Here is a 13,500-nt window from a genome sequence, read left to right on the forward strand (position 1 = left end):
CCTTGATTATCATGAGGTATAGTTAGGTTCAAATAGAGGCGTCTAATATTTATTTGAGGGCACAGGATTTGCAAGTTGGGCTGGCTGGGAACAGTAGTCCACCACCCAAAAGAATGCTTTTAAACTACTAGGCCTCCAGTGAGAGGTGCTGCAGGGCCTCAGGCCTGGCAGCAGCAAGCATCCAGAGCCTGCTTAAGGATTCATCTAGACTGGGTCCTCCTCGCTTAAGGAAAAATACATTATTTAACCTCAGTATTAATAAGTTTGTGCAGGAGGAAATATGTTTTTGCAGGTGGAGAAGAAGTTCTGGGACCATCACTTTTACACAGTCAAAAGTGATGTCCTCATCTTTTACATGGTACTAGATGGGGAATTCTTGGAAGAAATAGTCTGCGGGAGTTAAGCAGAGGAGGAGCAACAGTCTGCATGGAGATGCAGGAGGAGAGTCATGCCCATTATAAATGCACATCATCTCTTCTGGCTCTGTGTGCTAGTGTGTGTGATTTTTAGAATATGATGGCAATTAAACAATCCTATGGGCATCCCATATTCCCTTTTCCCCAACCAAGTTGTACCCCCCCCCCCCCCCCAATAAAACAACAAAAACAAAACCAGCAAAAGACTGTTCATTGTCTCTGCAAGTGATGTATGAAGTCTGGCAGTGGGGTGAATTGGTGGATTGTATGTTACTAGTGGCAACTACACCACTACATTTATACATGGGATTTTGAAAATGTATTCCCCCCTAGCCCAAGACTTAAAGCGGTCCCATAGCACAGGTGGAGAGGCAGATTCCTAGTTGTCTGTCCAGTAGTTGTAGATAGAAGCAGTTAGCGCAGTCGTTCTCAACCTGGGGGTCGAATGACGATTTTCCAGGGGTCACCGAATCCTGGACTGTTCCTGAAGCCCATGCTGCTCTCCCAGCCTTTTTGTGGCCACCCAGTGGGGTTGTCCCTGGAGCCTGTGGCCTCCCATCTGGGCTGTTTCTGGAGCCCACGGCTGCCCACTCAGCCTCTTTGCAGCCACCCATTCAGTTCACAGCATGGCTAAGCAGCAGAGACTACAGGTCAGTGGACTGGTGAGGAATATGAAGTGGGAGGGGCTGGAGGAGACACTATCTCCTGATTTTAGCATGGGTGTCACTGCCACGAAACACCACAAAGTCGGAGACACAGGGAAGCCAGAAACACAGTGAGTAGCACTTACTGCGATTATAGTTGCCATTGAGGCCGGGTTCACACCTATGCGAATTAGGTGCAGATTTCCCTGCATCCAATTTGCATAGCAGGAGAATGTGACTGGCTTCCTATGGAGCCAGTTCACATATCTCCATTGCGACTGCGGAGCGCACTGCACAAAAACACTGTGCGTCTTTGGCTCCATTTCAGGGCCGAACTCAGGCATAAAATCCCTGAAACGGGGAACAGGGATGCACAGCGCTCCTGTGCGATCCGCAGCGGGTTATAGCGTGAACCCGGCCTAATAGTCCCCACTACAGTTCTCAGATCAGCAGATGACCTTGATCAAGAGCACTTAATTTGTCAGAACTCCCCCCAGCACTGCCACTTATCCCAATTCCCTGCCAGCACTGCCACTCATCCCATTCCACCCACCAAGGCTTAAGAGAATGAAAAAAAAAATAGAGAATACATGGAAGTGAGAGGAAAAGAGGGGGAGGAACAAAGAAAAAGGGAGAGCAAGAACAAGAAAGACGGCTAGAGAGAGGGATGGGGGGACAAGAAATTGGCATAGAGAGAGATAAAAGGTAAAGAAAGGAGAACAAAGAGAAAGAGTGGTACATCCTAAAATGTATTATAAGGGGTTTTAATACTGTACGAGTGGAAGGTACTCAGGGAGCGCTAAATGTCCTTGGGTTAGGGGTGCAAATTACTTGTCTTGCCTTGGGTGCTGACAACCCACGCTACAAAAATCATTTTACTGTTAGGGGTCCCCACAACTTGGGAAATTTTATCAAGGGGTCACAGCACTAGATAGGTTGAGAACCACTGAGTTAGTGGCTCCTGTAGGCGTTCATCAATCGCCCAAAATCTGGATAGCCTCCAAATGCAGGATTTGGGGGGATGGACAGAGCAAGGAAGAGACACGGGGAGCATGATCAGAGATACCCCTGGGAAGCACAGACACACCTTGGACATACTGCAAAGCAGCCTGAGACACAAAAACCAGATCTATTCAGATAGGGTCCTGTATGTGGCAGAGTGACAAGTGAATTTGCTGGCCGGAGACTTGAACAATGGCGGAATCGGCTTTGATTGCGTCTTGGATTTAGTAAACCAGAAGCGATATCATGACATCACTTCCAGTTTACTGAAGACTTAAAGGCGCCAGAATGAAAAAAAATGACAATATTCAAAAAAGTCAAACTTGACGTTTTGAATGCTTTAAAGTGAAAAAGAGGGATTTAGGGTCTTCTAGACCCCAGATCCCTCCATAAAGAGTACCCGTCACTGCCTATTACTGTCACAAGGGATGTTTACATTCCTTGCGAAAGCAATAAAAGCGATAAAAAATAAATAAAAGACAGTGTAAAAATCATGTCTCCTCATGCATCACCAACTTACTAACAGACATATTAGCCTGAAAGTCACATCACGTCCTGAAACTCAACCTATCTAAAACCGAGCTCATGAGATTTCCTCCCCCATGTGCCACTTCCCCTGATTTCTCTGTCAAAATCAACGGCTCAACTATCATCCTGTCCCCCATGCCAAGGTCCTAAGTGTAATCCTGGACTTTGAACTATCATTTCAGCCCCACATCTATTCACTGTCCAAATCATGCTGCCTCAACCTCCGCAACATCTCCAAGATACGGGACCCTTCCTAACCATAAAGCTTCTAATCCAAACCCTGGTCATCTCCCGCCTCGACTTTGCAACTCCCTCCTCATTGGCTTACCTCAAAATAGGCTATCCAGGGCTGGATTAAGAGCATCATGTGCTTGGTGCTGAGGATTTTGGTGGACCTTTTACTGGGCACCCTTCTGTTTTCCAAGAGCCTGTGCTGGCATGCGCCCAAACTCAAAAGGGCACAGCCACACAGGCATAACACTAGGGAAGCTGCCAAGTTTCTGTAAGGGCCGTGTATCGGCATTCACTCTGAGCTGGAAGAGTGCAGCTGAGCAGGCCTAACGCTATGGAAGCCCCAGACTTCAGTAAGAGCCCTGCATTGACGTGCCCCAGGCTTCTGTTGGCAAAATCAGTCTGTCCTTTTTTGGGTGGCTGGGCCTATATTAAGGTAGGGGCCTGGAGCTGCAGCTCCAATAGCCCCTACGTTAATCCAGCCCTGAGGCTATCCCCCCTTCAGTCCATCATAACTGCTGCTGCCAGGCTCATCCACCTTACATACCGCTCAGCGTCTGCTACCCCTCTCTGCCAATCCCTCCACTGGCCGCCACTAAACCAACTACTTAAATTCAAGATATACATCACTAACCTGGTGTCACAATACCAACCAAACTGTCCTCTTCGTCCCTCCCAAGACCTCCTGTTTTCTAGCATCCTTGTCACCTAATCCCATGCTGGTCTTCAGGACTTCTCCTGAGCCTCTCCCATCCTCTGGAATGCTCTACCCCAATATGTCAGACCATCTCCTACTTTGTCTACTTTTAGACGATCCCTGAAAACCCATCTCTTCAGAGATGCCTATCTGGCCCGCACCTAAAAACTGTGCATTTATTTTCTCCATCAGCACATCCCCTACAGTTATTACTACTTGCATCTCTTGACCCTCCCTCTTAGATTGTAAGCTCTAATGAGCAGGGTCCTTTGATTCCTACTGTATTACAGTGTATCATATTTGTACTGCCTACCATCAAGCTTTAAATCGCTGCGTAAACTGTTGGCGCTATATAAATCTTGTATAATGATAATAATAGTAATAAAAAAAGAAATAAAACATTTAAATAAATAAGAAAAAAAGAGCAGAAGCAAATGCCTACGTAAGTCTCGCCCACAAATGTAAACAGTGTTCAAACCACATATGTGAGATATCGCTGCGATCGGTAGAGTGAGAGTGATATGTCTAGTGCAAGACCTCCTCTGTAACTCTAAACAGGTAACCTGTAGAAAATTTTAAATATGTCACCTATGGAGATTTTTTAATTTCCGTAGTTTATCGCCATTCCACAAGTGTGCCCAATTTTAAAGCGTGCCATGTTAGGTATCTATTTACTCGGCGTAACATCATCTTTCACAGTATAGAAAAGATTTGGGCTAACTTCCATTAATTAAAATAAATAAAAGTGTTTTTCTTCCAAAAAAATGTAATTTGAAATGCTGCTGCTCGAATACAGTGGGACATAAAATATTGCAACGATTGCCATTTTATTTTCTAGGGTCTCTGCTAAAAAAAATATATAATGTTTTGAGGTTCGAAGTAATTTTCCAGCAAAAAATACTGATTTTAACTTGTAAGCAACAAGCTCCAGAAAAAGGCTCAGGCACGATGGGGTTAATATTAAAGAGGCCAGGAATCAGAAACTAAACTGTAGCCATCTAGAATGACTCCAGCATGTAGTTTTTAAATGGGACAGCTTTCTAAGATTTAGAAAGAGAATGTTTGTCAACCAATCATAATGAAGCTGTAAAGTTTCTAGTTAAGTTTAAATGGATTCCAACGCCTGTTTGGTAAGGACAGCAATCCATGTATATGAGGGACTGAACCATCAATCTTCTAACCAATGGAACCTATCAGCTTCCTATTTGGCTAAGGGGCATAATACAGGCTTTGAAGACCAGTGTTGTATTAAGGGGGAACCAAGCATTATCCGTTTAATGAAACATTTATGAGAGGCTTTTGCAGAAGTCAGCATTGAAAGTCAAGCACTAAGAAAACAATTAGCAGAGTCATTATGGGAACAAGCATGCCTGCGGGCTTTCTATGAAACAGCTGTGTGCATTAATCTAGCCACCTTTTCATTAAGCAATTAAAAGATGTTCCCACTATATTTATGATTAGTCTATGAAGTTCCCATGCAGCCTGGTTAGCCAAGTCCCCTTTCATGATTCAGAAAAAGAAAAAATGTTGTAAACCTAACTGGACTCTTATCTGAACACAAAGATTAAAGCCTAACTCCAGCTTTGCTATTTAAAATAGTTTCTTTTGGTCAAGCTGGCCTTAATTAACTATTTTCTTTACCAATATCTGTGGTCACTGTCATCATCAGCTACAAACAGTATACAGCACTGCAGTGGTGGCTAGTCCATTAGGGGTGCAGGGGCACTGCCCCCCTAATCCATGCGCCTGGCCCCTAATCTACATGCAGGGCAAAACAAAAATAAAACAAAACGCTGGCACCAGTGGCGGACCTAATAGGGGCACAAAGTCTGCACTTTCGAGTGGGCTCTTGTATTCCACCAATTTGGGGGGGGCTGACTGGGGGTCAGGGGGCCCTTTATTTTTTTGTACTGGGGTCCTGAAGGTTCTTGGTATGCCTCTGGCATACATAAAGGTTTCTGTTCATCCAGGATTAATCATCTCTCTTAAATAATTTAGGAGTTGTACCGATTACTGGATGATTATTAAGTGACCTAGGAAGCTCCTGCAGTAATTAGGGAAGACCCCCGAGTGGAATATCTGAAAACTCCTGTTACAACTGAACCCAGCATTTTCCAGAGTTCACTTTACACCAAGCTAGAATCTGTTTCATATGGGTTGCCTTAAGATATTTATATAAATCTGGGAGGCCTATTCCCACCGGTGGCTTAAGTTTAGACTGTGTCAAGAGGGACTGATTTAGTCTGAGATTTATTGGCCTAGAGGAACTTCCCAAATTCACCATTAACCTATTTGAGAAATGTCATTGGAATCCCAACTGGCAGGGTCTGATGGAGATAGAAGAATCAAGGGAGCCCATCCATCTTAAGTAGACTATTTCTCCAGAACCAGAAAAAAAAAAAAACACTAATTACCTAATGATATCTTGATGAATCTGAATCAACAAGCCCATATCCTTTTCCACTGGTACTTTATATCTGCTTTTTTTGTTTAAACTCTATGTATGCATTCTTTGTTTTACAAATAAACATTTAATATGTGGCAAAGAATTGCTAAAGCACTATGACAAAGATAACATGGCAAACAGTACTTGCTATGTCATTCTTTGTATTGCGATGTCTAAGGCTGGGTTCACACCTATGTGAACTGGATGCAGGGGTTTCTCCGCATCCAATTTGCATGGTAGGAGATTGTGGCCTGCTTTCTATGGAACCGGTTCACATATCTCCACCTCCCTCTGGTGCGAATTTGCACAAGGGGTCCTGTGCATCTTTTGGTCTGTTTCAGGTCCGAATTCAGCCCAAAGATTCAAGCTGAAATCGGACCTGAAACGGTGGATGGCGACGCACCGGACCCCATCTGTGAGTTGCATGCGGTGATAGTGTGAACCCAGCTTGATAAGCAATAAGTCACTGTTGTAATGACTCATTGAGTTATGTAAACCAGTGGCTATCAGCGATGCACCTGCAAACAAAGTATTGTGAAAAAGAGACTAGCACGTCACTCTCTAGTTTCTATGGAAAATGGCAAAATATCAATATGCATTATTTTGTATGTAGCCGACTAAAATAAAAATGATATAGATATATACACACTATATTACCAAAATTATTGGGACACCTGCCTTTACACACACATTAACTTTAATGGTAACCCAGTCTTAGTCCGTAGGGTTCAATATTGATTTGGCCCACCCTTTGCTCCTATAACAGCTTCAACTCTTCTGGGAAGGCTGTCCACAAGGTTTAAGAGAGTGTCTATAGAAATGTCTTAGTACACTGATGCCTTAAGAGTTCCCTTCACTGATACTAAGGGGCCAAGCCCAACCCCTGAAAAACAACCCCACACCACAATCCCCCCTTCCCCAAATGATTTGGACCAGTGCACAAACCAGGTCCATAAAAACATGGATGAGCGAGTTTGGTTTGGAGGAATTTGACTGTTCCTGACCTCAATCTGATAGAACACCTTTGGGATGAATTAGAGTGGAGACTGCAAACCAGGCATTCTCGTTCACATCGGTGCCTGACCTTACAAATGCGCTTCTGGAAGAACGATCAAACATTCCTATAGACACACTCCTAAAACTAGCTGCAAAGGGTGGGCCAACTCAATATTGAACCCAACGGACTGGGGTGCTATTAATGTTCATGTGTGTGTAAAGGCAGGTGTCCCAATAAATTTGGTAACAGTATGTGTGTATATATATATACACACACCTACATATACATATGTATATGTGTAAATATATATATGTATGTATTTAGGCATCTAGACGTGGTGAAGTTGACTAACTAAAGTTCAAACTGAGCATCAGAATGGGAAAGAAAGGGGATTTAAGTGACTTTGAACGTGGCATAGTTGTTGGTGCCGCACGGGTTGGTCTGAGTATTTCAAAAAACGCTGATCTAATGGAATTTTCATGCATAACTATCTCTAGGGTTTACATAGAATGGTCTGAAAAAGGTAAAAAAAAGAGAAAATATTCAGTAAGCGGCAGCTTCGGTGTGGATGAACATGCCTTGTTGATGTCAGAGAATGGGCAGACTCGTTCGATATTATAGAAAGGCAACAGTAACTCAAATAACCACTCATTACAACCAAAGTATGTGGAATACCATCTATGAATGCACAACAACTCAAAGCTTGAAGCAGATGGTCTACAACAGCAGAAGACCACACCAGGTGCCACTCCTGTCAGCCAAGAATGGGAAACTAAGGCTACAATTCACACAAGATCACCAAAATCGGACAATAGAAGATCGGAAAAATGTTGCCTAGTCTGACGAGTTTCGATTTCAGCTGCAAGATTCAGATGGTGGGGTCAGAATTTTGCGTAAAACATGAAAGCATGGAGCCATTCTGCCTTGTATCAATGGTTCAGGCTGGAGGTGGTGGTGTGGGGGATATTTTCTTTAAACACTTTGGGTCCCTTAGTACCAGTTAAGCATCATTTAATTGCCATGGCCTACCTGAGTATTGTTGTCCATCCCTTTATGACTACAGTGTACCCATCTTCTGATGGCTCCTTCCAGCAGGATAATGCACCATGTCACAAAGCTCAAATCATCTCACCACTGGTTTCCTAAACATGACATTGAGGTCACTGTACTCCAATGGCCTCCACAGTCTTCTGATCTCAATCAAATAGAGCACTTTTGGAAACAGGAGATTCGCATCATGGATGTGCAGCTGACAAATCTGCAGCAACTGTGTGATCCTATCATGTCAAAATGGACCAAAATTTCTGAAGGAATTTTTCCAACACCTTGTTGAATCTATGCAACAAATAATTAAGGCAGTTCTAGCCATATGGATTAGACATTTGATAACCTCTTAAGAGTGTAAGGAGCTTTCTGCAATAATATTCTATTTCCATCTCGACAGACTTTGTTAAACTATTCAATAAAAAATATATTGTAAAAAGAATTAAGGCAGTTCTGAAGGCAAAGGTGGGTCCACCCTGGTCCCAGAATACCTGGTACAATGTTTTATTTATTTGCTTAAAATCTTTGGTTAAAGCGTATCCAAAACCCATACAATGCAAACCTGAAATGATGTTAATGGTAGTAAACCATCAACTTGAATTGACAGCTATAGGTTCAACTTTTTCTATAAGGTATCCCTATTATGGAAACACCACTCTTTTTACACCTATGTGTTAATAAGACCCCTCATTATAGTAATGGATGAAAAGCTAGGTGGAGGAGAGAACAGGTCAAAACACCAACTGTCTATTGGATGTTGCTACTTGGGTAATAGAGCCCACCAAATTAGCTGGGTCCTTAGATACAGTTTGCTGGGTCCTTAGATATTCTACAACAAAGCTGAAGTGACATGCAAGGGGAGGCACACGACTGCATCCAAGTGTTAGGTTGTTAACATTAGCATAACTATGGTTTATTTCAAATAGAAGCTGAAAATGATAACCGTAAGATTCTTTTTAACACTCACCATAACCACGCCACCAGATTTGTCTGCTGTGCACATGCTCATGATGGGCGCCATGCCAATTGTTGTTCCCTGGAAGTGCACCCCGCTGTAATTAAAAGAAGGAGAAACGTAAGAGGTTAGTATGCATTATTCAATATGAAAGTCATGGTTCATGTTTCCATTATCACATATGAGGAACGCTTCTCTGTTGTTCTGGCTATGCTGCAGAGAAAACGTTTCATTACTCACATTAAAGCTGCCAGAATGGAAAGACATCTCATTTCTACAAGCTCCCATTAGCATGGTGCTGTCACTGTATTCATCTGAATATCTGTCACAGACGTTATAGGGGCAATGAAGCAGAGGCACGGACACAGCAAAGAGGAGGGAGCTGCCAAGCAGCCATCTTAACTTATTGTTAACTGCTTCGCACTGTCTGCATAATAGAGTGGTGGGTAAAGTGCATGCATTTTTTTTTAAACTGCAGATGGGTTTTTAAACTTTAATTCCTGTGCTATATAAATCATGAGACTGGCATTTCCCTTCTGCAGCCTCACTCTTTAAAGGAGACCTGCATGGAAAGAAACATGAGCAATGCCATTGCGGACATCCTTCTAAGAATACTATTTGTCTGACCGAGGCCTTCAATACTTTTTGAATCATCAACCCAGCACCTAATGCAGGTCAGAAGGTCAGAATGAGATCAGCATTTCTCATTTGGATAATTGTTCTGAGGTTAACCGCTTCAGCTCCGGAAGATTTTACCCCCTTCCTGACCAGAGCACTTTTTGTGATTCGGCACTGCGTCACTTTAACTGACAATTACGCGGTCAAGCGACGTTGCACCCAAAAAAAATTGACATCCCTTTTTTCTCACAACTAGAGCTTTCTTTTGCTGGTATTTGATCACCTCTGCAGTGTTTATTGTTTATTTTTTGCGCTATAAACAAAAAAAGAGTGTTATTTAAAAAAATTAAAAAAACGCATTATTTTTTACTTTTTGCTATAATAAATATCCCCCAAAAATATATAAAAAAAAAATTTTTTTCCCTCAGTTTAGGCCGATATGTATTCTAAATATTTTTGGTTAAAAAAAAAAAATCACAATAAGCATATATTGGTGAGTTTCCGCAAAAGTTATAGTATCTACAAATAGTTTTATGGCATTTTTATTTTTACATTTTTTTTATTAGTAATGGTGGCAATCTGTGATTTTTATCGGGACTGTGACATTATGGCGGACATATCGGACACTTTTGACACTATTTTGGGACCATTGTCATTTATACAGCGATCAGTGCTATAAAAATGCACCGATTACTGTTGTAAATGACACTGGCAGTGAAGGGGTTAACCACTAGGGGGCGACAAAGGGGTTAAGTGTGTCCTAGGGAGTGATTCTAACTGTGGAGGGGATGGGCTTCAAGTCACATGACAGGGAGCAGTGTCATCTCTGTCATGACACAAGGCAGAACGGAGAAATGCCTTGTTTACATAGGCACTTCCCCGTTCTGAGGCTCTGTGACCCGATCGCCAGGAGACCTGCGGACAGTCAGTCTGCCGGTCCCGCGGGCACGTCCACGTTGTATGCAGTGGGCGCGCGTGCACCTGATATCCCCGGCTCTTAAAGGGGATGTACAGGTGTGCCCATTTGCCCACCGCTGCCATTGTGCCGACGTATATCGGCGTGCAGCGGTCGGCAAGTGGTTAGTGCCCCAAAAACTATTAAAGTCACAAAGTGAACAGCATTTTACAAACTGGATGCCAGCCGCCATACTATCTCTTTTAAATCTTTTTTCATAGAAGTAACAGGCACTAGGGATGAGCCGAACACCCCCCGGTTCGGTTCGTACCAGAACCTTCGAACGGACCTAAAATTCGTACGAAGTTTAGAACCCTGTTAAAGTCTACGGGACTCGAACGTTCGAAATCAAAAGTGCTAATTTTAAAGGCTAATATGCAAGATATGCAACAGACAACACCAGCAATAAGGGGTATCTTCAGGTGTATACTGTGCTGGAGGCAAACAACACCCACTTTAACTCCTGCAGATGCCTGTATTAGAGAACACCAGCAATAAAGGGTAGATACAGGTGTATAATGTGCTGGAGGCATACAACACCCACTAACTCCTGCAGATGGCTGAGCAAAGAACACACTGTCCCTGCCTATCTAGCTCTTTCCCTGCATGTCAACACACTACACAAGGCAGTCACGCTGGCGGCCTTATATAGCATGGGGCGTGTACTAAACCCCCTGAGCTATAATTGGCAACAGACATCCTGCCTGTGGCCAATTATGGCTCTCCTCGCTGCCGGCGCTGTGATTGGCCAAGCATGCGGGGTCATAGTGCATGCTTGGCCAATCATGAGCCAGCAATGCACTGCGATGGCGTAGTGCATTGTGGACCGTTCGTGCCACACGAATTTGGTGAGAACGGTCCACAAAGTTCTGAATTCGCCGAACAGACGAACAGCCGATGTTCGAGTCGAACATCAGGCTCATCCCTAACAGGCACTTTGACACAAAATGAAATTTATCTTTTTAAGGCACAGGCATATCTAAGGGGTGTAAATAAATCTTGCTGTTTATGAAACAAATGACAAAAACTGCCATCGACATAAGGCAGAACATAGCTGAGACACCATATAGCAGGGTTTCTCCAGAGGATGCTAGAGGTTCCTTGGGAACTTTCTGCCTCTCAGATAAGTTTCCACTGACACCACTGACCTATTTAGCTATCTGTAAGGGGGGAATTCTTACAACCACAAGTGTAAGCAGCATTCTTCCCACTGACCATTACACTAATGTATCATGAATTGTAGATATAGACATTTTTAGCAGGAGTTCCCTGAGATTGGAAAGTGATTTCAAGGATTCCTCTGTGTTGAAAAGGTTCAGAAGGGCTGTCATATAGAATAAGCTCAGAGCGTATAATATGCCAGAATCATCCCATCCCCTGCAGAATCTCTGCTCCCAATTTTGGGATACAGTGCACATAACTGGCAGGGATCATTGCCTTATTTATGGAGAACAGTCTCAGAGATGCCTGTCTCCAATATGCCGAAAAATGTTTTCTTAACTTTCCATGGCAGTGTAATGGCACTCTAATACACACAGTCGTACACGCGGTTGGATTTCCCGATGAAAAATGTTGGATGTGAGCTTGTTGTCGGAAAGTCCAACCATGTGTATGCTCCATCGAATATTTGCTGTCGGACTTTCCGCCAACAAATGTTTTTTAGCAGGTTCTCAAATTTTCCGCCAACAAAACCTTGTTGTAGTAAAGTCCGATTGTGTGTACGGGGCATTAGAGTGTTATTGCTGTGAAAAAAATTGCGTAACCACTCATGAAAAAAATTATCTGAAGCAGTCCTGAAATTGGCTGCCTGGCCCCAATTCAGGATAGTACTAAAGATTAGCCACAGATAAGACGTTTTGACAAAATTTTCCACTTTTGCAAGCAAATATTTTTGGAAGAGCAGACCTTACTAGCTGTGCATTGTCATGAGCCTTCTGAGGTAGTAATGTTAGCTTCCGCCAGTCCAGGAACTCGTGCAGGCTCGTAAAAGGATCTTGAGTTATCGAGCACTTATCTGCATCATTCCAAATCTCAACGCCAACCAATGCCACTCGAATATTTAATTGCCTGAAAAACTAAACATATAAAAAATACATTAACAAGAAAAAAAATAAGACAAATAGTAATAATAAGAATGTATGTTTTTAAACTAAAGAACGAACCGTAGAATTGCCACATAAGTGTCACATTAGCAAAATAAAAGAAAAAAAAATCAATATTCTAATAACAATTAGATGAAGGTTACACCATCCTAAGAGTTATTTCATTAAATGCAACATTAAACCAACTGATAATTCCCTTAACATGCCAACTGAGTTTTAATCAGTAAAGATTCCAATTAAGACAGGGAATCACGAAAAAGTGAAAAGGAGCTTTTTCATCTATAATGCATAATTTATTTCTCCAAAGTTCAGTATGCTACAGGCCTGTCCTATGGGGGCATTGAGCTCTCGGTCCAAATGCAGATGATGTTGATTTTTTTCTTGAAAAAAAGACATACGAATTATTTTCATAATGTAAACTCATTGAAATACTGGTTTGACAATATTTTTACCATTTATGTATTACCCTTTAATCCCAAAAAAAGACACATTTTTACAAAGTGAACTATAATTTGATAGACTTCTACATTTACATGTACAATATAAATTGTTTACCGGTAATCCACCAAAAATATGTATGACAGAAGGTTATGTTTATAGGCTATATGATGTATGTATATAATTATATATATTATTAAAAATGTTTGAAGTGAGCATCTCCGGTAGTTCTGCAACAGACACAGCCACCAAGTTTCTTCATACACTAAATGGATAAAAGTTAGAGGTCACCTGACCTTGAGTGGGGAAAAAATAATAATTCATCTATGGGCTGCCTAAGGAAGATGGCGATTTTGAGTAGATTTTCTCTCATTTCTGTTTTTTGGTTGAAATGTCACAAGTACAATGTAGATTTTATCCATGGAGA

At 42.3% G+C, this 13,500-nt stretch overlaps 1 protein-coding gene across 1 annotated transcript in view; it reads right to left on the reverse strand.

The window, feature by feature from the left end:
• The window catches only part of ADAM12 (ADAM metallopeptidase domain 12), a 1,000,652-nt gene that overhangs the window by 359,835 nt on the left and 627,317 nt on the right, over positions 1-13,500 (reverse strand). The window contains 2 exon segments of the mRNA XM_077455498.1: positions 8,973-9,057; positions 12,439-12,608. Coding sequence (XP_077311624.1) covers positions 8,973-9,057; positions 12,439-12,608 — 255 coding nt within the window.

The sequence above is a fragment of the Lithobates pipiens genome, unplaced genomic scaffold (assembly GCF_037356315.1).
Source record: "Lithobates pipiens isolate NorthernLeopardFrog02 unplaced genomic scaffold, aLitPip1_a1.2 Scaffold_25, whole genome shotgun sequence".
In the NCBI taxonomy this organism is placed as follows: Eukaryota; Metazoa; Chordata; class Amphibia; order Anura; family Ranidae; genus Lithobates; species Lithobates pipiens.